At 46.4% G+C, this 27,855-nt stretch overlaps 1 protein-coding gene across 5 annotated transcripts in view; it reads left to right on the plus strand.

Annotated features, from left to right (window-relative positions):
• The window catches only part of LOC122383105 (peptidylprolyl isomerase domain and WD repeat-containing protein 1-like), a 76,878-nt gene that overhangs the window by 45,015 nt on the left and 4,008 nt on the right, over positions 1-27,855 (plus strand). For all 5 annotated transcript variants that reach the window (XM_043369238.1, XM_043369242.1, XM_043369243.1 and 2 more), the window contains exons 11-13: positions 215-312; positions 599-787; positions 27,469-27,620. In XM_043369238.1, the coding sequence (XP_043225173.1) occupies positions 215-312; positions 599-787; positions 27,469-27,620 (439 nt within the window). The remainder of the gene's footprint in view (positions 1-214; positions 313-598; positions 788-27,468; positions 27,621-27,855) is intronic.

Consider the following 27,855-nt stretch of genomic DNA (forward strand, 5'->3'; position numbering starts at 1 on the left):
TCGAGAGCCGGCCGAGACACTAGGAGTGGACGACCCCACCTAACCTCCCCCCCCCCTGTTACCCACCAGCCGGGAGCCGGCCGAGACCCGCGGGGTGGAGCTGTCCTGACCCCCCCCCCCCCCCCCCTATTACCCACCAGCCGGGAGCCGGCCGAGACGCGAGGTGTGGAGCTGTCCTGACCCCACCTGACCACCTCTGTCTGATACCCACCAGCCGGGAGCCGGCCGAGACCCGCGGTGTGGATGTGGACCGTGACGTCCTGAACGAGAAGCCCACCAAGGAAGACATGATCGCCGCCACAGAGAGCTCCGGTCAGTCGAGGGCCGGGTCTGACCAGCGCTCACCAGCTGGTTTCGGTGATATGTGGTGTTTTTAGAAATAATTTACGGGTTCGCCTAGGCTTCGTTTCGATTACACAGAGTAGTCATTTGTAGAGTGTGTGGATTGTAGAGGCCGTAGAGACGTTGAGGTAGTGTATCATGATGACTTTTCTTGCTTTTAATATGCTACTATTTTGAGAATACTAACGTTGTGTGAATCGCACATCCCATCTATGCACTCTACTACGCTAACAACTGGTCCCTACCTCTGCCGCAGCCTCGTCGAAGCTGTACGAGAACGCGGTGATCCACACGTCTTTGGGCGACATCCACCTGAAGCTGTTCCCCAACGAGTGTCCCAAGACGGTGGAGAACTTCTGCGTGCACGCCCGGAACGGCTACTACAACGGCCACATCTTCCATCGCGTCATCAAGGCGTTCATGATTCAGACGGGTGACCCGCTCGGTGAGTACTGAGTAGGTATCCTCCCCCAGCGGAAGGGGATGGGAGACCACATACGGCGGGGTGGTCACGGTTCCATGTGCTTGTTTACTTGTCTGGTTGTCTTTCTTTCGTTTTGCGAAGATCGTCGACGGAATATCCCTTTGGGAGACGATTTTAAAAGGAAGTGAAAGTTGTGTGTTGAGGGTGGACCCATGGACCTCTGTACATGCTGGTTGGAGATGTAGGTACAACGGTCGATGGCGAATATTATATGCGGATTCGCAATTCAGGGACTGTAATGCCATCCATTGACTGCTGGAGACGGTAGATAAAGACCTGTCCGTCGCCTCTTGCGCTCTGCAGCAGCTAGTCGGCCTTGAATGCGAGTTTACGAGGTGGCTGACCGGGCCGGTACATCATAAACTTTTCCGTCCGTCAAATCTGCAAGGCACCGTTGGTCGGCGTCCGAAAAATCGCTCCGTTCGGCGGCCGTTCGAGTGACAATCTTGATTAGGACGGACTGCTAGCCAGGCGAGACGCAACGGTTCGGCCGGTTCGGCGAATCGCCGCCCGAAATGTGGCGGACTCGGGTCCGGACCTGACCAGATGGGACGAGCCACAAACATCGGTGTAAGGCAGATGAAGGGACATACACGGTTCCAGAATAGAACTAGCGTGACGACTTTGGACGGCCCAGATTAGCCGGCGATTTCGTCGCTATCTGATGAAGCTCCGACTGTGAATGCCTGTTCGGCGCCAAACAGCTTACCTCTTCGGACCAGTTCTCTTTCCTGGTGTGACGTCAAAGGGTCCGCCACGCCGGTGCTGACGTCATAGATGAAAGAAAATAAAAACTTTGAGCTGTTAGCCTTGCATGTAACTAGTTTTAAGCTAAGCCTTGGCCTACCATGAGCTATGGGACGTTGGGTCATGCGATTGTGTAGTGTGCTTTTGCTTGTGCGCGGCTGATTCTGAGGGGTCCGCCACATGCAACTGCCGCGGCTTAGCTCCAGTAATCAATCTCCACTTATTTCAGTCGAGTTTCAGTATTGGTGGCTGTTCCGGCGAGGAAGTGGACTCTGAGGCTGGTTGACGGTGCACACTGTTCTGCTGTTGAGTCTTTTTTGCCATAAGTACACGGAAATCTGTTTTACAACCATTTATATCAACGGTCCCATGTGAGGTGGCTGAAGAACAAACCTAAAAAAATGCAGCAATCTGTAAAACCCTGCAGTCTAACTAGGCGTTCTCTGAAGAGTGCTGGCCCACTGTGATAGTGGTCAACTGTAGGTATGTGTTTCGTGATCGGTCAAACTGTTGTGGTCCCGACTTCTATGTGAACCCCGCATTTTTATCGCGCCTTTCGCGGCCGATTGTCCGTGACGTCATCAATCGCCGCGCGACGGTCGTCGAACAGACTCCGATAGCCGTACAAGGAAACACGGGCCGGCGCGCGGCCGTATCGCCCCATCTATAGATCAGATAGCTGAGGTGGGCCGTATCGGCTCAGACGCGGTGCAGCACAGCGATGGTCTGAGGGCACTGACGACACACAGCCGGCTATTTTGGGACGACCATTACGTAGCACTGACGTTGGCATGGCAGGAACCTCACTGCGATTGCGATAAAATACTCAAATCCTATTAGAGCTTTTTACATGCGGTGCAGAGCTGCCGTCCATTGTTATTTCGGTCAGTCGGGTATGTCGCCTCTTATATCATCATCGATGACGTGTATAATTGGCCCACATCATCCGTGACGTGTGCGACACGCAATGATGCGAGTGTCACGGCGATTTGCCGTCCCCCGGCCGGTGTGGACGGTGTGCCGGTGGCCGTGTCTGACCGTGACACCCGGCCGGGCAGTGAGGAGGGATTTGACGCCGACCGGTAGTGATTGACACGGTGTGACGCAACGCGTCAAACGGACGTCCGTGAAGTTAGCGTCGTATTCCGCGACGGATTCAGCGTCGAGTCCGAATTTCAACTAAACCCAACCTATCCGATGCAGTTTGGGACGCTGATTCCGAATATCGTATTCATTTCAAATTTCAAGGTCATCTTCAAGGTCAAATCACGGATTGAAATTGAGACCCCGATTTTTCCTACACCGATCGTCCGATCCGATTTCTGAAGGTCGCATTCGAAAGCTAGGGTCAGAATCTCGAATTCCCTAATATATACCTTATTAAAAATATTTGACCTTCAAGGTCAAATCACGGATTGAAATTTTGAGTCCCCCTATTTTTTCTACAACGATCGTCCGATCCAATTTCTGATGGTCGCATTCGATAGCTAGGGTCAAAATCTCGAGTTCCCTAATATATACCTTATTAAAAATATTTGACCTTAAAGGTCAAATCACGGATTGAAATTTTGAGTCCCCCTATTTTTTCTACACCGATCGTCCGATCCAATTTCTGATGGTCGCAATCGATAGCTAGGGTCAGAAACTCGAGTTCCCTAATATATACCTTATTAAAAATATTTGACCTTAAAGGTCAAATCACGGATTGAATTTTTGAGTCCCCCAATTTTTTCAACACCGATCGTCCGATCCGATTTATGATGGTCGCATTCTATAGCTAGGGTCAGAATCTCGAGTTCCCTAATATATACCTTATTAAAAATATTTGACCTTAAAGGTCAAATCACGGATTGAAATTTTGAGTCCCCCTATTTTTTCTACACTGATCGTCCGATCCAATTTCTGATGGTCGCAATCGATAGCTAGTGTCAGAAACTCGAGTTCCCTAATATATACCTTATTAAAAATATTTGACCTTAAAGGTCAAATCACGGATTGAATTTTTGAGTCCCCCAATTTTTTCAACACCGATCGTCCGATCCGATTTCTGATGGTCGCATTCTAAAGCTAGGGTCAGAATCTCGAGTTCCCTAATATATACCTTATTAAAAATATTTGACCTTAAAGGCCAAATCACGGATATTCAACCTTAAAGGTCAAATCACGGATTGAAATTTTGAGTCCCCCGATTTTTTCTACACCGATCGTCCGATCCCATTTCTGATGGTCGCATTCGATAGCTAGGGTCAAAATCTCGAGTTCCCTAATATATACCTTATTAAAAATATTTGACCTTAAAGGTCAAATCACGGATTGAAATTTTGAGTCCCCCTATTTTTTCTACACCGATCGTCCGATCCAATTTCTGATGGTCGCAATCGATAGCTAGGGTCGGAAACTCGAGTTCCCTAATATATACCTTATTAAAAATATTTGACCTTAAAGGTCAAATCACGGATTGAATTTTTGAGTCCCCCAATTTTTTCAACACCGATCGTCCGATCCGATTTCTGATGGTCGCATTCTATAGCTAGGGTCAGAATCTCGAGTTCCCTAATATATACCTTATTAAAAATATTTGACCTTAAAGGTCAAATCACGGATATTCAACCTTAAAGGTCAAATCACGGATTGAAATTTTGAGTCCCCCGATTTTTTCTACACCGATCGTCCGATCCAATTTCTGATGGTCGCATTCGATAGCTAGGGTCAAAATCTCGAGTTCCCTAATATATACCTTATTAAAAATATTTGACCTTAAAGGTCAAATCACGGATTGAAATTTTGAGTCCCCCTATTTTTTCTACACCGATCGTCCGATCCAATTTCTGATGGTCGCAATCGATAGCTAGGGTCAGAATCTCGAGTTCCCTAATATATACCTTATTAAAAATATTTGACCTTAAGGGTCAAATCACGGATTGAAATTTTGAGTCCCCCTATTTTTTCTACACCGATCGTCCGATCCAATTTCTGATGGTCGCAATCGATAGCTAGGCTCAGAAACTCGAGTTCCCTAATATATACCTTATTAAAAATATTTGACCTTAAAGGTCAAATCACGGATTGAATTTTTGAGTCCCCCAATTTTTTCAACACCGATCGTCCGATCCGATTTCTGATGGTCGCATTCTAAAGCTAGGGTCAGAATCTCGAGTTCCCTAATATATACCTTATTAAAAATATTTGACCTTAAAGGTCAAATCACGGATATTCAACCTTAAAGGTCAAATCACGGATTGAAATTTCGAGTCCCCCGATTTTTTCTACACCGATCGTCCGATCCAATTTCTGATGGTCGCATTCGATAGCTAGGGTCAAAATCTCGAGTTACCTAATATATACCTTATTAAAAATATTTGACCTTAAAGGTCAAATCACGGATTGAAATTTTGAGTCCCCCTATTTTTTCTACACCAATCGTCCGATTTAATTTCTGATGGTCGCAATCGATAGCTAGGGTCAGAAACTCGAGTTCCCTAATATATACCTTATTAAAAATATTTGACCTTAAAGGTCAAATCACGGATTGAATTTTTGAGTCCCCCAATTTTTTCAACACCGATCGTCCGATCCGATTTCTGATGGTCGCATTCTATAGCTAGGGTCAGAATCTCGAGTTGCCTAATATATACCTTATTAAAAATCAGGGGCGCGGGAACTACTTTCCGACTGGGGGGGGCACACCATAATAGAGATCAACCTAGGGTACCCCCAAATCTAGTTTTCTCACCGGTTTTAGGCCACTTATTTTTTCACCCCTCGGCTTTTTCAACAAAAAAGAAAACATTTGCAAAAAAGTGTGGTATTCCGTCTCAAAGCTGTGGGGGCACCGCCCCCACGGCCCCAGAGTTGGGGGGGCAAGCTGCCCCCACTGCCCCCCCGGCTCCCGCGCCTATGTTAAAAATATTTGACCTTAAAGGTCAAATCACGGAATGAAATTTTGAGTCCCCCTATTTTTTCTACACCGATCGTCCGATCCAATTTCTGATGGTCGCAATCGATAGCTAGGGTCAAAATCTCGAGTTCCCTAATATATACCTTATTAAAAATATTTGACCTTAAAGGTCAAATCACGGATTGAAATTTTGAGTCCCTCTATTTTTTCTACACCGATCGTCCGATCCAATTTCTGATGGTCGCAATCGATAGCTAGGGTCAGAAACTCGAGTTCCCTAATATATACCTTATTAAAAATATTTGACCTTAAAGGTCAAATCACGGATTGAATTTTTGAATCCCCCAATTTTTTCAACACCGATCGTCCGATCCGATTTCTGATGGTCGCATTCTATAGCTAGGGTCAGAATCTCGAGTTCCCTTATATATACCTTATTAAAAATATTTGATCTTAAAGGTCAAATCACGGATTGAAATTTTGAGTCCCCCTATTTTTTCTACACCGATCGTTCGATCCAATTTCTGATGGTCGCAATCGATAGCTAGGGTCAGAAACTCGAGTTCCCTAATATAAACCTTATTAAAAATATTTGACCTTAAAGGTCAAATCACGGATTGAATTTTTAGTCCCCCAATTTTTTCAACACCGATCGTCCGATCCGATTTCTGATGGTCGCATTCTAAAGCTAGGGTCAGAATCTCGAGTTCCCTAATATATACCTTATTAAAAATATTTGACCTTAAAGGTCAAATCACGGATATTCAACCTTAAAGGTCAAATCACGGATTGAAATTTTGAGTCCCCCTATTTTTTCTACACCGATCGTTCGATCCAATTTCTGATGGTCGCATTCGATAGCTAGGGTCAAAATCTCGAGTTCCCTAATATATACCTTATTAAAAATATTTGACCTTAAAGGTCAAATCACGGATTGAAATTTTGAGTCCCCCTATTTTTTCTACACCGATCGTCCGATCCAATTTCTGATGGTCGCAATCGATAGCTAGGGTCAGAAACTCGAGTTCCCTAATATATACCTTATTAAAAATATTTGACCTTAAAGGTCAAATCACGGATTGAACTTTTGAGTCCCCCAATTTTTTCAACACCGATCGTCCGATCACATTTCTGATGGTCGCATTCTATAGCTAGGGTCAGAATCTCGAGTTCCCTAATATATACCTTATTAAAAATATTTGACCTTAAATGTCAAATCACGGATATTCAACCTTAAAGGTCAAATCACGGATTGAAATTTTGAGTCCCCCGATTTTTTCTACACCGATCGTCCGATCCAATTTCTGATGGTCGCATTCCATAGCTAGGGTCAAAATCTCGAGTTCCCTAATATATACCTTATTAAAAATATTTGACCTTAAAGGTCAAATCACGGATTGAAATTTTGAGTCCCCCTATTTTTTCTACACCGATCGTCCGATCCAATTTCTGATGGTCGCAATCGATAGCTAGGGTCAGAATCTCGAGTTCCCTAATATATACCTTATTAAAAATATTTGACCTTAAAGGTCAAATCACGGATTGAAATTTTGAGTCCCCCTATTTTTTCTACACCGATCGTCCGATCCAATTTCTGATGGTCGCAATCGATAGCTAGGGTCAGAAACTCGAGTTCCCTAATATATACCTTATTAAAAATATTTGACCTTAAAGGTCAAATCACGGATTGAATTTTTGAGTCTCCCAATTTTTCAACACCGATCGTCCGATCCGATTTCTGATGGTCGCATTCTAAAGCTAGGGTCAGAATCTCGAGTTCCCTAATATATACTTTATTAAAAATATTTGACCTTAAAGGTTAATCACGGATATTCAACCTTAAAGGTCAAATCACGGATTGAAATTTTGAGTCCCCGATTTTTTCTACACCGATCGTCCGATCCAATTTCTGATGGTCGCATTCGATAGCTAGGGTCAAAATCTCGAGTTCCCTAATATATACCTTATTAAAAATATTTCACCTTAAAGGTCAAATCACGGATTGAAATTTTCAGTCCCCTATTTTTTCTACACCGATCGTCCGATCCAATTTCTGATGGTCGCAATCGATAGCTAGGGTCAGAAACTCGAGTTCCCTTATATATACCTTATTAAAATATTTGACCTTAAAGGTCAAATCACGGATTGCCCCCAATTTTTTCAACACCGATCGTCCGATCCGATTTCTGATGGTCGCATTCGATAGCTAGGGTCAGAATCTCGAGTTCCCTTATATATACCTTATTAAAAATATTTGACCTTAAAGGTCAAATCACGGATTGAAATTTTGAGTCCCCCTATTTTTTCTACACCGATCGTCCGATCCAATTTCTGATGGTCGCAATCGATAGCTAGGGTCAGAAACTCGAGTTCCCTAATATATACCTTATTAAAAATATTTGACCTTAAAGGTCAAATCACGGATTGAAATTTTGAGTCCCCCTATTTTTTCTACACCAATCGTCCGATTTAATTTCTGATGGTCGCAATCGATAGCTAGGGTCAGAAACTCGAGTTCCCTAATATATACCTTATTAAAAATATTTGACCTTAAAGGTCAAATCACGGATTGAATTTTTGAGTCCCCCAATTTTTTCAACACCGATCGTCCGATCCGATTTCTGATGGTCGCATTCTATAGCTAGGGTCAGAATCTCGAGTTGCCTAATATATACCTTATTAAAAATATTTGACCTTAAAGGTCAAATCACGGAATGAAATTTTGAGTCCCCCTATTTTTTCTACACCGATCGTCCGATCCAATTTCTGATGGTCGCAATCGATAGCTAGGGTCAAAATCTCGAGTTCCCTAATATATACCTTATTAAAAATATTTGACCTTAAAGGTCAAATCACGGATTGAAATTTTGAGTCCCTCTATTTTTTCTACACCGATCGTCCGATCCAATTTCTGATGGTCGCAATCGATAGCTAGGGTCAGAAACTCGAGTTCCCTAATATATACCTTATTAAAAATATTTGACCTTAAAGGTCAAATCACGGATTGAATTTTTGAATCCCCCAATTTTTTCAACACCGATCGTCCGATCCGATTTCTGATGGTCGCATTCTATAGCTAGGGTCAGAATCTCGAGTTCCCTTATATATACCTTATTAAAAATATTTGATCTTAAAGGTCAAATCACGGATTGAAATTTTGAGTCCCCCTATTTTTTCTACACCGATCGTTCGATCCAATTTCTGATGGTCGCAATCGATAGCTAGGGTCAGAAACTCGAGTTCCCTAATATAAACCTTATTAAAAATATTTGACCTTAAAGGTCAAATCACGGATTGAATTTTTAGTCCCCCAATTTTTTCAACACCGATCGTCCGATCCGATTTCTGATGGTCGCATTCTAAAGCTAGGGTCAGAATCTCGAGTTCCCTAATATATACCTTATTAAAAATATTTGACCTTAAAGGTCAAATCACGGATATTCAACCTTAAAGGTCAAATCACGGATTGAAATTTTGAGTCCCCCTATTTTTTCTACACCGATCGTCCGATCCAATTTCTGATGGTCGCATTCGATAGCTAGGGTCAAAATCTCGAGTTCCCTAATATATACCTTATTAAAAATATTTGACCTTAAAGGTCAAATCACGGATTGAAATTTTGAGTCCCCCTATTTTTTCTACACCGATCGTCCGATCCAATTTCTGATGGTCGCAATCGATAGCTAGGGTCAGAAACTCGAGTTCCCTAATATATACCTTATTAAAAATATTTGACCTTAAAGGTCAAATCACGGATTGAACTTTTGAGTCCCCCAATTTTTTCAACACCGATCGTCCGATCACATTTCTGATGGTCGCATTCTATAGCTAGGGTCAGAATCTCGAGTTCCCTAATATATACCTTATTAAAAATATTTGACCTTAAATGTCAAATCACGGATATTCAACCTTAAAGGTCAAATCACGGATTGAAATTTTGAGTCCCCCGATTTTTTCTACACCGATCGTCCGATCCAATTTCTGATGGTCGCATTCCATAGCTAGGGTCAAAATCTCGAGTTCCCTAATATATACCTTATTAAAAATATTTGACCTTAAAGGTCAAATCACGGATTGAAATTTTGAGTCCCCCTATTTTTTCTACACCGATCGTCCGATCCAATTTCTGATGGTCGCAATCGATAGCTAGGGTCAGAATCTCGAGTTCCCTAATATATACCTTATTAAAAATATTTGACCTTAAAGGTCAAATCACGGATTGAAATTTTGAGTCCCCCTATTTTTTCTACACCGATCGTCCGATCCAATTTCTGATGGTCGCAATCGATAGCTAGGGTCAGAAACTCGAGTTCCCTAATATATACCTTATTAAAAATATTTGACCTTAAAGGTCAAATCACGGATTGAATTTTTGAGTCTCCCAATTTTTCAACACCGATCGTCCGATCCGATTTCTGATGGTCGCATTCTAAAGCTAGGGTCAGAATCTCGAGTTCCCTAATATATACTTTATTAAAAATATTTGACCTTAAAGGTTAATCACGGATATTCAACCTTAAAGGTCAAATCACGGATTGAAATTTTGAGTCCCCGATTTTTTCTACACCGATCGTCCGATCCAATTTCTGATGGTCGCATTCGATAGCTAGGGTCAAAATCTCGAGTTCCCTAATATATACCTTATTAAAAATATTTCACCTTAAAGGTCAAATCACGGATTGAAATTTTGAGTCCCCTATTTTTTCTACACCGATCGTCCGATCCAATTTCTGATGGTCGCAATCGATAGCTAGGGTCAGAAACTCGAGTTCCCTTATATATACCTTATTAAAATATTTGACCTTAAAGGTCAAATCACGGATTGCCCCCAATTTTTTCAACACCGATCGTCCGATCCGATTTCTGATGGTCGCATTCGATAGCTAGGGTCAGAATCTCGAGTTCCCTTATATATACCTTATTAAAAATATTTGACCTTAAAGGTCAAATCACGGATTGAAATTTTGAGTCCCCCTATTTTTTCTACACCGATCGTCCGATCCAATTTCTGATGGTCGCAATCGATAGCTAGGGTCAGAAACTCGAGTTCCCTAATATATACCTTATTAAAAATATTTGACCTTAAAGGTCAAATCACGGATTGAATTTTTGAGTCCCCCAATTTTTTCAACACCGATCGTCCGATCCGATTTCTGATGGTCGCAATCGATAGCTATCGATAGCTATCGATAGCGATGAAAAAGTTGGGGGACTCAAAAATTCAATCCATGATTTGACCTTTAAGGTCAAATATTTTTAATAAGGTATATATTAGGGAACTCGAGTTTCTGACCCTAGCTATCGATTGCGACCATCAGAAATTGGATCGGACGATCGGTGTAGAAAAAATAGGGGGACTCAAAATTTCAATCCGTGATTTGACCTTTAAGGTCAAATATTTTTAATAAGGTATATATTAGGGAACTCGAGATTTTGACCCTAGCTATAGAATGCGACCATCAGAAATCGGATCGGACGATCGGTGTTGAAAAAATTGGGGACTCAAAAATTCAATCCGTGATTTGACCTTTAAGGTCAAATATTTTTAATAAGGTATATATTAGGGAACTCGAGTTTCTGACCCTAGCTATCGATTGCGACCATCAGAAATTGGATCAGACGATCGGTGTAGAAAAAATAGGGGGACTCAAAATTTCAATCCGTGATTTGACCTTTAAGGTCAAATATTTTTAATAAGGTATATATTAGGGAACTCGAGATTTTGACCCTAGCTATCGAATGCGACCATCATAAATTGGATCGGACGATCGGTGTAGAAAAAATCGGGGGACTCAAAATTTCAATCCGTGATTTGACCTTTAAGGTTGAATATCCGTGATTTGACCTTTAAGGTCAAATAGGTCAAATATTTTTAATAAGGTATATATTAGGGAACTCGAGATTCTGACCCTAGCTATCGAATGCGACCATCAGAAATCGGATCGGACGATCGGTGTTGAAAAAATTGGGGGACTCAAAAATTCAATCCGTGATTTGACCTTTAAGGTCAAATATTTTTAATAAGGTATATATTAGGGAACTCGAGTTTCTGACCCTAGCTATCGATTGCGACCATCAGAAATTGGATCGCACGATCGGTGTAGAAAAAATATGGGGACTCAAAATTTCAATCCGTGATTTGACCTTTAAGGTCAAATATTTTTAATAAGGTATATATTAGGGAACTCGAGATTTTGACCCTAGCTATCGAATGCTACCATCAGAAATTGGATCGGACGATCGGTGTAGAAAAAATAGGGGGACTCAAAATTTCAATCCGTGATTTGACCTTTAAGGTCAAATATTTTTAATAAGGTATATATTAGGGAACTCGAGATTCTGACCCTAGCTATCGATTGCGACCATCAGAAATTGGATCGGACGATCGGTGTAGAAAAAATAGGGGGACTCAAAATTTCAATCCGTGATTTGACCTTTAAGGTCAAATATTTTTAATAAGGTATATATTAGGGAACTCGAGATTTTGACCCTAGCTATGGAATGCGACCATCAGAAATTGGATCGGACGATCGGTGTAGAAAAAATCGGGGGACTCAATATTTCAATCCGTGATTTGACCTTTAAGGTTGAATATCCGTGATTTGACATTTAAGGTCAAATATTTTTAATAAGGTATATATTAGGGAACTCGAGATTCTGACCCTAGCTATAGAATGCGACCATCAGAAATGTGATCGGACGATCGGTGTTGAAAAAATTGGGGGACTCAAAAGTTCAATCCGTGATTTGACTTTTAAGGTCAAATATTTTTAATAAGGTATATATTAGGGAACTCGAGTTTCTGACCCTAGCTATCGATTGCGACCATCAGAAATTGGATCGGACGATCGGTGTAGAAAAAATAGGGGGACTCAAAATTTCAATCCGTGATTTGACCTTTAAGGTCAAATATTTTTAATAAGGTATATATTAGGGAACTCGAGATTTTGACCCTAGCTATCGAATGCGACCATCAGAAATTGGATCGGACGATCGGTGTAGAAAAAATAGGGGGACTCAAAATTTCAATCCGTGATTTGACCTTTAAGGTTGAATATCCGTGATTTGACCTTTAAGGTCAAATATTTTTAATAAGGTATATATTAGGGAACTCGAGATTCTGACCCTAGCTTTAGAATGCGACCATCAGAAATCGGATCGGACGATCGGTGTTGAAAAAATTGGGGGACTAAAAATTCAATCCGTGATTTGACCTTTAAGGTCAAATATTTTTAATAAGGTTTATATTAGGGAACTCGAGTTTCTGACCCTAGCTATCGATTGCGACCATCAGAAATTAGATCGAACGATCGGTGTAGAAAAAATAGGGGGACTCAAAATTTCAATCCGTGATTTGACCTTTAAGATCAAATATTTTTAATAAGGTATATATAAGGGAACTCGAGATTCTGACCCTAGCTATAGAATGCGACCATCAGAAATCGGATCGGACGATCGGTGTTGAAAAAATTGGGGGATTCAAAAATTCAATCCGTGATTTGACCTTTAAGGTCAAATATTTTTAATAAGGTATATATTAGGGAACTCGAGTTTCTGACCCTAGCTATCGATTGCGACCATCAGAAATTGGATCGGACGATCGGTGTAGAAAAAATAGAGGGACTCAAAATTTCAATCCGTGATTTGACCTTTAAGGTCAAATATTTTAATAAGGTATATATTAGGGAACTCGAGATTTTGACCCTAGCTATCGATTGCGACCATCAGAAATTGGATCGGACGATCGGTGTAGAAAAAATAGGGGGACTCAAAATTTCATTCCGTGATTTGACCTTTAAGGTCAAATATTTTTAATAAGGTATATATTAGGCAACTCGAGATTCTGACCCTAGCTATAGAATGCGACCATCAGAAATCGGATCGGACGATCGGTGTTGAAAAAAATTGGGGGACTCAAAAATTCAATCCGTGATTTGACCTTTAAGGTCAAATATTTTTAATAAGGTATATATTAGGGAACTCGAGTTTCTGACCCTAGCTATCGATTGCGACCATCAGAAATTAAATCGGACGATTGGTGTAGAAAAAATAGGGGGACTCAAAATTTCAATCCGTGATTTGACCTTTAAGGTCAAATATTTTTAATAAGGTATATATTAGGTAACTCGAGATTTTGACCCTAGCTATCGAATGCGACCATCAGAAATTGGATCGGACGATCGGTGTAGAAAAAATCGGGGGACTCGAAATTTCAATCCGTGATTTGACCTTTAAGGTTGAATATCCGTGATTTGACCTTTAAGGTCAAATATTTTTAATAAGGTATATATTAGGGAACTCGAGATTCTGACCCTAGCTTTAGAATGCGACCATCAGAAATCGGATCGGACGATCGGTGTTGAAAAAATTGGGGGACTCAAAAATTCAATCCGTGATTTGACCTTTAAGGTCAAATATTTTTAATAAGGTATATATTAGGGAACTCGAGTTTCTGAGCCTAGCTATCGATTGCGACCATCAGAAATTGGATCGGACGATCGGTGTAGAAAAAATAGGGGGACTCAAAATTTCAATCCGTGATTTGACCTTTAAGGTCAAATATTTTTAATAAGGTATATATTAGGGAACTCGAGATTCTGACCCTAGCTATCGATTGCGACCATCAGAAATTGGATCGGACGATCGGTGTAGAAAAAATAGGGGGACTCAAAATTTCAATCCGTGATTTGACCTTTAAGGTCAAATATTTTTAATAAGGTATATATTAGGGAACTCGAGATTTTGACCCTAGCTATCGAATGCGACCATCAGAAATTGGATCGGACGATCGGTGTAGAAAAAATCGGGGGACTCAAAATTTCAATCCGTGATTTGACCTTTAAGGTTGAATATCCGTGATTTGACCTTTAAGGTCAAATATTTTTAATAAGGTATATATTAGGGAACTCGAGATTCTGACCCTAGCTATAGAATGCGACCATCAGAAATCGGATCGGACGATCGGTGTTGAAAAAATTGGGGGACTCAAAAATTCAATCCGTGATTTGACCTTTAAGGTCAAATATTTTTAATAAGGTATATATTAGGGAACTCGAGTTTCCGACCCTAGCTATCGATTGCGACCATCAGAAATTGGATCGGACGATCGGTGTAGAAAAAATAGGGGGACTCAAAATTTCAATCCGTGATTTGACCTTTAAGGTCAAATATTTTTAATAAGGTATATATTAGGGAACTCGAGATTTTGACCCTAGCTATCGAATGCGACCATCAGAAATGGGATCGGACGATCGGTGTAGAAAAAATCGGGGGACTCAAAATTTCAATCCGTGATTTGACCTTTAAGGTTGAATATCCGTGATTTGGCCTTTAAGGTCAAATATTTTTAATAAGGTATATATTAGGGAACTCGAGATTCTGACCCTAGCTTTAGAATGCGACCATCAGAAATCGGATCGGACGATCGGTGTTGAAAAAATTGGGGGACTCAAAAATTCAATCCGTGATTTGACCTTTAAGGTCAAATATTTTTAATAAGGTATATATTAGGGAACTCGAGTTTCTGACACTAGCTATCGATTGCGACCATCAGAAATTGGATCGGACGATCAGTGTAGAAAAAATAGGGGGACTCAAAATTTCAATCCGTGATTTGACCTTTAAGGTCAAATATTTTTAATAAGGTATATATTAGGGAACTCGAGATTCTGACCCTAGCTATAGAACGCGACCATCATAAATCGGATCGGACGATCGGTGTTGAAAAAATTGGGGGACTCAAAAATTCAATCCGTGATTTGACCTTTAAGGTCAAATATTTTTAATAAGGTATATATTAGGGAACTCGAGTTTCTGACCCTAGCTATCGATTGCGACCATCAGAAATTGGATCGGACGATCGGTGTAGAAAAAATAGGGGGACTCAAAATTTCAATCCGTGATTTGACCTTTAAGGTCAAATATTTTTAATAAGGTATATATTAGGGAACTCGAGATTTTGACCCTAGCTATCGAATGCGACCATCAGAAATTGGATCGGACGATCGTTGTAGAAAAAATAGGGGGACTCAAAATTTCAATCCGTGATTTGACCTTGAAGGTCAAATATTTTTAATAAGGTATATATTAGGGAATTCGAGATTCTGACCCTAGCTTTCGAATGCGACCTTCAGAAATCGGATCGGACGATCGGTGTAGGAAAAATCGGGGTCTCAATTTCAATCCGTGATTTGACCTTGAAGATGACCTTGAAATTTGAAATGAATACGATATTCGGAATCAGCGTCCCAAACTGCATCGGATAGGTTGGGTTTAGTTGAAATTCGGACTCGACGCTGAATCCGTCGCGGAATACGACGCTAACTTCACGGACGTGTCAAACGGCGCCGCGCGATAGAGCCGGAGAGGTGCCAACAAACGACCGTGCATTTTGTGCGTGGCCCGGGGATGGGGAACGGAGACGGTGTGACCATCATCAGCCAGGGCAAGTCCGGAGTTCTTGCTTGGATGTCTAATTGAAATGATTGGTGAGATGGCTAATTGAAATGATTAGTGACTGGAATTCACGTTTGGCTCCCGGTAGATAGTACCTACCTAAAATGCACCTTCTATCTTGCTCATATCAAAGTCGCCAGAGCTAACTGTCGGTGCTTTTTCACTCGGCGAAACATGAAGCTTTGTATTGCCTGCTCACGTGAAGGACGGCGAGTGTGGCCTTCGTTTGAAAAAGAGGCGAGCAATAGGAAGACGGGTCGCTGATGACCTTCATTGGAAAAACGTGCCGTAGGAAAAGGCCACTCTCTTGTTAAACATTGTAAAAGACTCTCCATACACGTCAGCACTTCGTCAAAAATACGCTAAGCTGGTCTCAAAGACGTGGTCAGTTGCTTTCGAATGAGGTCGCTCCCATATTTCCTTATTTCACAGCGTGCTGGGTACTTTCTGAATTTGTAGTTTTATGCACAGATAGTGATGCATACCTAAATGTGCACAGACGGTGAGCATCCATCACCGTATTTTATATGCTAGCTTAGTTATATGATTGAATTTGACAGCAAAGGCATCATTTTCCGGAAGGTGCAATTTCAAATGGAGCCAATATCAGCCTTGGACTGATAATGGCTCGGGATGGTTTTTTTTTTTTTTGAAAAAGGGTTGGGTCCCCGTCCTCCTCCTTAGGGCCTGCTGAGCTCTGTAACCGCCCTGTACCAGCGCCAGCGGCGGATCCTGTAAACAATGACGGGTGGCGCCGGAACCATGGTCTGGGTGCCGTTCCACTCCAGCCGTCTGTGGGTGGCCGGCGAGCGCCGCGCTAGGCATTGCATCGTGCACCCCTGTAGAGTGGTATGGGATAGTGGGCTCCCAGTGGGTGATATGGCGTGGAAAACCTCAACGGCGCATCTTCGCGCTCAGTGCTCACCCCTGCCCGAAGAGGGATGTCGTGGGAACGTTGAACCTAGTCTTTTCCCTGCCACTTGTGAGCTGCGCTGCCCATGCCGCCGTACGAGTTGAGTTCGGTGCTTCTGTGAGTTAAGCTGGCCTGCCCTTTGAGAGTTGAGCTCGCCTGTCCCTTGTGAATTGGGCTCGCCTGTCCCTTGTGAGTTGAGCTCGGGACCACTGTGGGTTGAGCTGGCCTGCTACCTGTGGGCTCCACTCGAGTCCGCCTGCCTTCTGCGTGTTGCACGATAAGCTGTGACGAGACGAGCTGCGCGGCGCCGGCCGTTGTGTGTCGGTGGCGCCGGTCCGACCCCACACAGGACGGCGGTGGCTCGGCGCCGACAGACCGGCGTCCTCGTCAGAACCACAGACGTCTGGCTCGGCGACGGGTGACCGCCGACCGCCGGCGGCGCCCTGTCGGCACGTGCCGTCGTCTGGGGCCCTGGGCGGCGCTGCCGGCACCGCAGACTGGCCTTGGTCGGCGCCGCCGCCGCCCCCGCCCCCGCCACCGCCAGCACCGCCCCCGCAGCCCTGTCGCCGCCCCCGCCCCCGCCGGCGCGGTTTACTACTGGGACCTAGCGTGGCACGGTGCCGCGTCGGCGGGGCCCGGGCGGGGGTGTGGTGCAGGCAGGACCCCAGGTCAGGTGCGGCGCCAGCGGCGTCTGCCGGCCGCTGAGTCAGCCGCCCCCGCCCCCGCCCCCGCCCGGCGACTCGGTGCCGGCCTTGCCGCTGTGTCACCATTGAGGAACGCGGCGTGTCGGCAGACCGGTGCTCCACAGCTGAGTACACACTGAGAGGCGCGCCGAGATACGGGCACATCCGGAGCGGCTCCCGCCCCGCCGGAGAGCGGCAGGGCCACTGACGACACGGGGTCGAGCCCGCCCGCTCAGCCGGCCACCTGGGGGGCGAGGGGAGGGGAGTGTCGACACAGGCACCGCGCCGGTCCGAGTCCGGAGCTTCCGATACCCGGCGGAAAGGTATCCTGTCCACGAGTGTTTTGGCAGCGTTTAACCTCCAGAGAAGACTGCTCGACACTCGTATCAACCGTCTGCCTGCTGCGAGGTAGCGTGAAGGTGCCGCCAGCTCCAGTGATGCGCCGGGGCAGACACTCGACTGATGAGGCTGTGTGTTCAGTACACGTCTGTTTACCGGCGATAGCGCCCGGCGGCCCGCCGAAGGACCACCACTTCCGGGCGCGCCGCGACATCTCAGCCCCCCCCCCCCCCGTCACCTGACGCGGCTGTGACGCAGGCGATACGTCACGCGCTCAGGTGTCAGGTGGGACCACCTCTTCAGAAGGGATTAGCAGCACCTGTGATGGCAGCCGGTACGGAAGTGGCACGGAAAATCGAGCGTTTTCCTTCCGCGGCGCGCCCGGCCCTTGTTCGCCCCTTGTTCGCACTGCATTGTGAACAGCGCATTTGTTTTGCCGTGAAGTATGCCGGTCTTATCCTTGTAAACACTGCGAATGTGATCTTTATGTGACTCCTTTTTTGGCACGAATGGGTGTTAATTAAAATTGCGTGCCGTCACGGAGGTCATGCCAATCAAGCGGGGAAAGAAGGGACAAGTCCCGTTGCCGAAGTGGCTCTGCTACTTGAGCTCCGGTAGTCCATCAGAACTCTCCACTCTCATGAAAGAGCAGTTAAAAATCGCGATATCCCCCCGTTTATGCTCATGAATCTATGCTCATGAATGCCCAAATGTTTTTTCTTCTGTGTATTTTCATATGCTCGTTATCCGGGTAATAAATTGCCGCCTCAATTCGGGTATACTTGTTGAAGATTACTTTCCCTGGCCGATTGCACTTCACCCTAGTACCCGTTATAACAGCGTGGAATGTTGCCGCTCCGGTGTAAAGCCCCCGCCGGGTGCCGGTTTCTCCCGGCCCCTGGAAGGTCGCGGCGGTCGGCGGACAGATCTGTGTGCTGCAGGACAGCACCTCCTCCCACTGCGGTCAAGGTGGCGGTCGCCGCCCCGACCGCACGCCACCACCCTGTGTTCACTGTCCCTCCCTTGGTACACGCACCCGGCAAAACGCAATGTCGGGTGAAGGCACGTTATTTCCGAACTAACGAGTCCACGCCGAGAACCGCTGAATTCGCGCTATGACGTATAGCGGTTGGGATTTACCAAGCAGGTGTACTTTTCGTTTTTTTTTTTTTCTGCAGTTGAACGGGATTACCATACGGTATCGTGACTATTGGTTTTATGTATTGTATATGGCTTCTGTCAAGCTGGCGTGCAGCAGTATGGAGCGTCCTCATTTCAATTTTTATTTCTCCACAGGAAATAGCAGCCAGTGCCCCCACTGGCGTGAGTTATTATTTCACTCGCCTGCAGTCATCCGTGACAGTGAACCGTAAGCCCATTTGGTATAACTGATGCGCTTTCATCGGTGCCTTTGTCAACTCTGAAGGATGCTCTGTGTCCTACCCGGGCCGTTCTTTGTAGTTTGCTATAGAGGGCCTCGCTGTGTTTTTGAATGCATAAAAAGTTCCATTTTTAGTGCTTTTGTCCTTTATTCTGCTGAAATTCGTGCGACAGTGTTGCTGCATTTACCGTTTCTGTTGCGACGTAAAGGTCGTTTCATATCACCTTCCACACGAATGTTTTGCTCATCCACGTTTCTGTTCAAAGAAGGCCTTGGCTGGACTTTGAGCATTTGATCACGTATGTTTATGCAAGGTCGCTGGGTATGCTGATGGTCAGCATCTGCAAAAGAATCCGCTCCTTCTTTGTGCATTGTGAGGCACGTCTGGCTGTCTTGCGGTCGCTGAAGGCTTACAGTCTGTCCTTTGTGTGGCATTAGACCCGCGCCTGTATACCAGTTAACTCTCCAGTCGTGTTTGTGGTTTGGTTGGAACTTGAAGTGGCGCTGCAGCCGGTAGTTCGGTGTCCGTGGGACGTGGCATTTGGCCCGTCTGGCTAGTTCCGTCCCTGAGCCCTTCTAGCGAAACCGTTATCATTTAGCAGCGATCATCATTAAAAAGGCAGCCATAAAAACGTGTTTCGATATGTGCCATGAATGTGTTCATCCTGTGGTGACCAATGTTGAACTGAACCTACGGCCGTGCGGTTTTGTGGCCACACATACATGTACCTGCCATACAGTAGTTTTGCATTATTTGTAGACGCAGCTGGCAGTTCAGTTTACGCGAGCGACTCGTTGGAGCTCTACCCACATACCTACTGTGTGTCTGTGTGGACATTCAATGTTCATTTCCGTCGCGGCCGGTCGCCGGTGGCCCTGGAATCTCAGTATCGGAGCCCCATCGCACTATGGTTGGAAACGGCCTCACGGATGGCCGTGGGCAATTTCGGAATATATGTATATTTGGGGTGTCATTCTGTTGGAAATTGATGAAATGTTTTGAATTGGGCAGACAAAATTATTTAGTTGCGCATTTAGTCTCCATTATCGTACGTGGAATCGGGAGTTTCTGATAGGGTAAGTGGCTCCTATCACGCACACGTCCTAAACACGCACACCAATGACTCTTTTTAATATAGCTGCCCAAGCAGAAGTGTAGAAAGCATAAATCGACCGAAAACGATTTCTGGCAACATTTGTGCCGCGGCGGGCAGTTGTTTCAGCGCTCTTGCATCAAAAGGTAAGTAATGATAGCATGTTTTGTAAAGGAAGTGCTGATTTTTAACGCTGAAAAAGTGCCTGATATAATAATGCGTGTATCGGTGTGCATTAATTTTTTCACGGAACCATAAATATACCGGATAGATGATCAGGCATCAATTTGTGGCCAATAAGTCAGTGTTTTCTTTGATCATACGTGTATTACCTGGAATGCGTCGAGGAAGACAGGAAAGGGCTGAATGTGAAGCGTGCGTGTTTAGGGCAGCTGGTTCTCCAATGACGCACAGGTGCCATGCTGCATAAATGCACATACATCAGATGGATTTTTTAACGTTTCTTTTTAGAGGGAACGGTTTAAATCGCATAACTGTGATACGTTAACATTTGACAGAGTTCTGGAAGATTGATGATCCCCTGCGTTTTGACAAAAAGCCAAGGGATTTAAAACCAGGCCCGGGGGCTCGGACGGTGACTCCAGGGCGGTGTTTCACGGCCGCTAGCAGCGCGCTGCCTGCACACGTGTCAAATTGGGTTTCCACGGAGACCAACAAACTCGTATATCCAACACAGCTGCAAACTGTGACATCAGCTCGCGAAATGCGCTGGCAGTGTGCTGCTATCGGCCGTGAAACACCGCCCTGGCCCGGGGCTCGACCACCGAGATCGGGCCCGGGGACTCGGCTGGAGAGCCCAGGGTCTCGGGTGGTGAGATCGGGCCTGGAGCCTCAGGTGTGAGACCGGGGCCGGGGTCTCGGACTGTCGGGCGGTAAGACCGGGCCCGGGGTCTCAGGCGGTGGGACTAGGCCCAGGGTCTCGAGCGGTAGGACCGGACCCAGGGTCTCGGCCGGAGAGACCGAGTCTGGGGCACTTTCAAATAAAGCGATTTGTCCATACTTATTTCGATGATTTTGATCCCCATCCTGTCATCTCTTCCTGTGCGCATTTGAAGCATGTGCATGTGCGTAATAACAGCACTGATGCTCTATAAGCGCACACCGGGAGTTGGTCGACGTTTGGCCTTATATATCATAAATGATAGAAAACCGCTGAAAAGCAAATGCCGGGCTAAACAAAGAAATGTTTAGGACAACTACTGGTACCAACCTTGTCAACATTATAGGCGTCAGTAGGCCACACGAGTAGTTTTCCTGTTAGGTGTGCGTGATAAGGGCCACTTACCCTAGTGGCTTTTTTGGTGCGCCGTCAAAGGTTTAAACAACCGCGCTGGTGATAGCATGTTGAGTACCTCCATGACGTTGTAAAACTGGATTATTATATATCAAAATAATACTTGTTATGTTTGCTATCGAGTGGAGTGACTCTTTTTCCCATGCATGTTCAAAATCAGGAACGGCATTGCATTCTGTTTGCAGTGTCACCACAGCAATATTTGCAAAATTACGTTTATGTTTCATTGGACATACAAAAAGTTCTCCATCGACCTCCATTGAGCTTTTTGGCAGAATGAATCTCTGTTCAATTCTGCGTAAGGGGAACGTAAAAGCAGACTGCGCACTTGTGCGCAAAATCGTCCGTGAAGCTTCATCTCCCGAGGCGTACCTACCCGTCGCTTCGTTAGCACCAGGTCGGCTCGTCAGTCTTCCAATCGCTTATCCTAATAAATGATGGTAAGAAGCAGGGTTGCGGAGTCGTGGTGGCGCCAAATCCGACTCCGACTACGACTCCGACTCCTGACTCGTTGCCATGACTCCGGCCGACTCTGTCTCCGACTCCGGACCCCTGCCAGTGTTTCGGAGTCGTGATGGAGCTGTTCCGATTCGGACCGACTCCGACTTCCACTGCGGGCTCCTGACCGACCCCGACTCCGACTCCGACTCCTGGCTCGTTGCCACGACTCTGGGCGACTCTGACTCCGACTCCGACTCTGACTCCGACTCTGACTTCGACTCCGCTCCCCTCGTAAGAAGTAACTGCTCGCCCCTGCACCTGGAGTATGGATATCGTGCAAACGTGTATGGATATCCTGGAGTATGGATATGGATATCCACCGACAGAGCAGACATACAGACATGCTGTAAACGCCATTACACTGCCAATACCATGGCAAATCAAATGGCTATCTATGGCTTTTGATCATCGTTCTACATTTTCCAAAATCTTGAACTGAATGTTGGCAATTTCTCGTGACTACTTCACGACCATGATGCATGCATTTCTGAAATTGATCTTTTTTCAACCAGCCACGTACTCGTATGATAAAATGAATGTCACCATCGTGTTCTACGCCCAAAAGTACCCATAAAACATGTGTCATGCATGGGCTGCGAATAGGTACCAGTTTTAATTTTCGGGGTTATGTGCTTACCTGATTGACCTGACTTTGACCCTGGCCAGTGGCCTATGTTTGACTGACCCCTACATTGATCTGACACTCTTTTAGCACTTATATGAAGGGTTTTGACAGTTGTGACAGTTGTGACAGATTGTTTAGGACCAACTGTTGACTGAATTTATTTAGGACCAACTGATGACGATATAATCGAAACGCGAAACGCGAGGCACCGATTGCGAGGTTCTAAAGTCCATGCTACTGAAAGCCCGATTTCAAGTATTTGACCTGACCTTGACCCGACCTGTGACCTCGAAATTCAACTTTAAAGTATTCATGTGAATCGTCTCGTCGTGTTCTTCTTTCGTTTGCCGCGCCTCGTGCGTTTCGCTGCGCCTATTTGTTCGCGAGTTATCGGCTGGGGGCGTTGAACGCCCCCCCCCCCCCGGCAAACGGCGGATGGGGAAATACCCCAGCAACTGCCGGGTTAATCTGACGCATGTTTTGTCATTTGATCGTCATTTCATTTCTTACGTTTTTGCCCAATCTAAAAAAAAAAATCATAAATACTCTTTCTCCAAATTTTTGACCCTTTATGACCAATAGTAAGACACTGTGCGTCACTACGTTGATATTTCTCGCCAGAAAGCATAACAACAATATCCATTCAGTAAAAGCAGTATTCAAAACATGTTCAAAATGCCTCGCGATATCGATAACATAAGGAAAGACATAGGCGACTTATAACATACTTGCAATGATGACGTCACACACGCGTGACGTGACGTGACCTCGTCATTTCTGAGTTACTGTATGATGCACGAAGGACACTGGTATACCTATGCAAAGTTTCATCGCAGTCGGTCTACGCATTAACAAGTTATGGGCAAAATATTTATTTCGCGTTGACCCCCGGCCATCCGTGAGGCCGTTTCCAACCATAGTGCATCGGTCCGAGATCCTCCGGCGCCCGACCCTCCCTGAGCTGCTGGGCTGCTCAGGGCTGCTGTTGCGCAAGGCAGCTCGCCGTCTGATCGTGCCCGGCACAGTGCAGCGGAGGAAATTTCCCGGTCAGCTCGGCTGCCCCCCCCCCCCAAGCCGCTCTACTCCGAGCGACGGCGGCACTGGCGGAAATTCCACCTCACCTGGGGTGCCCCGGGCCCCGCCCCCGCCTGCTGGCCCCGTCACTCCGCGGCTCCGCCTCCTCCCAGAACTCGCCCCGCCCCCGCCCCCGCCTCCTCTCTATCCCTTCCCCAGTCCCCAGCTGGCCCCACCCCCACCACGTCCCCACAGCCCGTCCCGTCCCCTGACCGCCACCTCAGACCGCACACCGCCCCTTCGCCACCCGCCGCCGCCCCCTGCGTGTCTCGCGGTCCCCACTGACAGCTGAAATTGCAGGATAATCGTTTAACCCTCGCCGGACCTATTGGTTTTCTACATACGCGCCGGCCGAGGGGGGGGGGCGGGTACGACCCCCCCCTCGCCGTTTCGCCCCTGGTGGAGCTAGCGCGTCGCGGAAAAAACGAGCGTGTGCGCCGTTACGAGACGCAGAGATTGGTACCCAATTTTAAGGTCCTAGGTCAACCGGTGACCTCTGAGGTCAGGTCAAGTGCCCCAAGGTACGGTTCAGTTTTTGGTGAATAACTTCGCAAAAAACGGCCGCAGAGCGCCGATTTTGGCAGCATCGTGTTCGTCTCGCTCAGGCGCGTCGAATGATATACTTTTTGTCCGGGTCAGGTCAACTTGGGGTGTTGACCTCAGGTCAAGGTCAGGTCAGCACCCCCAGGTCACGAAGTTGGTCGAAAGAGGTCATGTCGCATATCATTCGATTCGGCAGGTCTTCCTGAGTCCATTGGTGGCTTTTCCGACTCGCTAGCTCAATTTGATCAAGAGTTATTGACGAAAAACTAATATGACCTTGATGACGTCATAAATGACGTCACGCAAGGTCAACATTGCAAAAGTGACGCATCTAACCTTGCAAGGAGTGCATAAAATCACGATTCTGTGTGCTTGAGATAGTTGGAGATCGTTCCCGGCGCCAGAATAGCAGTTTTCATTTTTCCCCATTGACTTATAATGGTGAGGTCACGAAAATGACCTGACCTCATATGACCTTTAGGAAAAATCCGAGATATACAAGTTGTGGGACTCATAATGGATACTAGATCCTGCAAGTTTCATTTCCCTGTGACATCTCCTCTGGCAGTGAGGGCGTTGCGAAGTTGCGACATCTGAAGACCGTGCAGAGGTTCACTTATGACGTCATAGGTTAGTGACCTGACCTGACCCAAAAATGCGGTTGGTGTCAAAAGATGCGGCTTGGATCAAAGGTCAGGTATGCCAAGTTTCAGCTTGCTATCGCCAGCGTGTTCGGAGCTATCGGGAAAAAACCCTATGGGGGGGGGGCGGCACCCGCCCCCCCCCCCCCCTCGGCCGGCGAGGGTTAACTCCTTGTGGGCTGATTGCCTGAAGGTCCCAATCATGCGATGTCAGGCTTACTTACGTTTCCAAAAGACCTTGAAGAAATGATGTTGAAATATGTTCAACTAATATCTGCGCAGTCACGCAAAAGAGCTAAGGACTTTCTGGCTGGACTTTCTATTGCCCATGTGTAGGTCAGCTGGATTGGCTATCAGGCTAACGTTCGCCAATTAGTTATAACCTTCCTGTCGTCACGACTTTCCTCGGCTCCCGGGTTTTCTACTAGACCTCTAATTTGTAGCACACCAAATATAGCATTACACCTGTCTATCCGCTAACGGACTCCGAAATTAGCCAGCCCCGCAGAGTTTTGTGCAGGAAACCGTTCACAATCACGGGGGAAACTGATTGCGGGTTGCGGGCCGATTGACAACGGCCTGTGTTCCGGGACCATGGCGGGGTGGGGGTGGGGAGTGGGGCGGCCTCTTTGTGAGCCGCCCCCGCCCCCGCCCGGCCCGGCCAGGTGCCAGGCAGTGCCGCCGCGCCGCCACAGGGCCGCAGTCGGACGCGCAAAAAGGCCGCGCTACGCAGCAGCGCGCGCTGCGCCGTCACAATGGGTCACAGACTGGTCTGGATGGTTCGGCAGGTGTGCCGGGGCACACAGACTCTGTGGGACACACTGGTCTGGATGGTTCGGGACACACAGACTCGCTGTCTGTGGGACAGACTGGTCGGGATGGTTCGGGACACACAGACTCTGTGGGACAGACTGGTCGGGATGGTTCGGGACACACAGACTCGATGTCTGTGTCAGTGGTAGAGACTCGTCTCTGGCGCTTCGAAATGCCGAACGATGGGCACACTTGGGACCAATACTGTGGTCAGGTTTTAATTTTATGTCGCGGCGTGTGAGTGAACGTTCTCCTACAGACTGACTCCCGCGTCTGAACCGAGTTTGATCAGTCAGGTCGGATGATTTATTATGAAATAGGAAATGTGAAACGGATCGGCTGGGTTTCATGAAGTGACCTTCAATCTTCTGTTACTTCTACTACTGGATCGAACATTCTGGGATCAGCTGGTTAGTCGGCAGAATTGATGATCGGTCGTGCGCCCTGCAGACATAGTCCGGCAACAACCCGCCTCCATCGACATCTAGCCTAATGCGACCACTCAAGGCCCTATGCGACCACTTTGACTACAGGAAGACGATTCCCGTCAGGAACAAATGCAAGCGTGGAGGACATTGCTGGCTGCCGTAGCCATACAACGCTTTCGAAACTTGGCTTTAGTTGACGAATTCTCAGCAAATGAGAACTATAGTTTGCCGTGGTTTTCTAATTCCTTCCGAACATTTATAATATGACGAAGGCCTTGATCAGATGACTCGCCGGCGGATCTATGCCGCAGTGTCCCAGTGGCTGACTTTGGACGTAATTGGGCCGAATTGTCCATGACTTGCATTACTATGGTGGACACTGGACATATCGACTGTGGACCGTTTCTGACGTCGGTGCCCCTGCCGGCTCGATCATGTCCTCGGCCGCGAGCGTGACCTTGCAGGACGGCCGATGGACCCCACAGCACGTGTCTGTGCCTGCTCAGACACTTCCGGGGCCGATCGGCAGCCCCGTATGTCGCAATGGGACGCGGTCGTGAGGCCCGCGCCACTGTGGCCCCAGTGGGGCGAGACTGCAGGCTCCGACAGAGGGACATCCCCCACTGCGGCGAACCGGGTGATGGCCGGCGTGTCACATTCCTTCCCACCGCCATGTTTGTGCTGGGATAACTTGTGTTTATCTTGAGTAAAAAATGTCCTGCGCAGATTAGGTGGGATAAAGGGCAGCTGGTATGTTTTGGGAGGAATCACACAGCGGTGAGAGACATATATCTATTACCTATGTTGCGTATCGCTTCGAGACGGCAGTCCGCCTTCCTGCCAGTCGCCAGATTCCTTACGCCCCTTTGGCTTATTTGCTATTTGGTTGGCGTGTTTATACAATTGGAGAATGATGTAGCTACTAAAAGGTTTGGGATCTGTTGTATTCGACAAATCCCTGATATCGGAGTATTGGCCCTCAGTCTCGAACAGGCAATTTCACAGTGCTTTGAAGCGACCATATACTAACGAAGCTCCAGTTGCAGACAAGTGATAACCATGGTTGGCTGGGTTGAATGTCACTTCCTCCAAGCCAGTCCATTATGACGTACATGAGCAGCAAAGTTACCGGCGTGCTCGCTTTAAACCACCATCCCAATATACTGATGCCGTTCTTTCTGCTGTGTTTCAGGCACGGGGACGGGCGGCGAGAGCATCTGGGGCGGCGAGTTTCAGGACGAGTTCCACCCCTCCCTGCGACACGACCGGCCGTACACGCTGAGCATGGCCAACGCCGGGCCCAACACCAACGGCTCCCAGTTCTTCATCACACTCATACCGACGGTAGGTGACGTGTGTATTATATTATGCATACAGGGGACGCTGGACCCAATACCAACGGTTCTTCATCACACTCATACCGACGGTAGGTCGTCCCGTATACGTAGATTGATATGTATCGTTTAGGTCGATGTGGGTCAAGCGTCTCTGAAGACGCGGGACATCCCCAGCCGCCCGTCGCCAGCCCCCCAGAGTCTCGGGACTCGTCCTTCGCCCACATTTCGCCGGGCGCTGGAAG

This window comes from Amphibalanus amphitrite, unplaced genomic scaffold (assembly GCF_019059575.1).
Source record: "Amphibalanus amphitrite isolate SeventyFive unplaced genomic scaffold, NRLGWU_Aamphi_draft 000155F_arrow, whole genome shotgun sequence".
Lineage (NCBI taxonomy): Eukaryota > Metazoa > Arthropoda > Thecostraca > Balanomorpha > Balanidae > Amphibalanus > Amphibalanus amphitrite.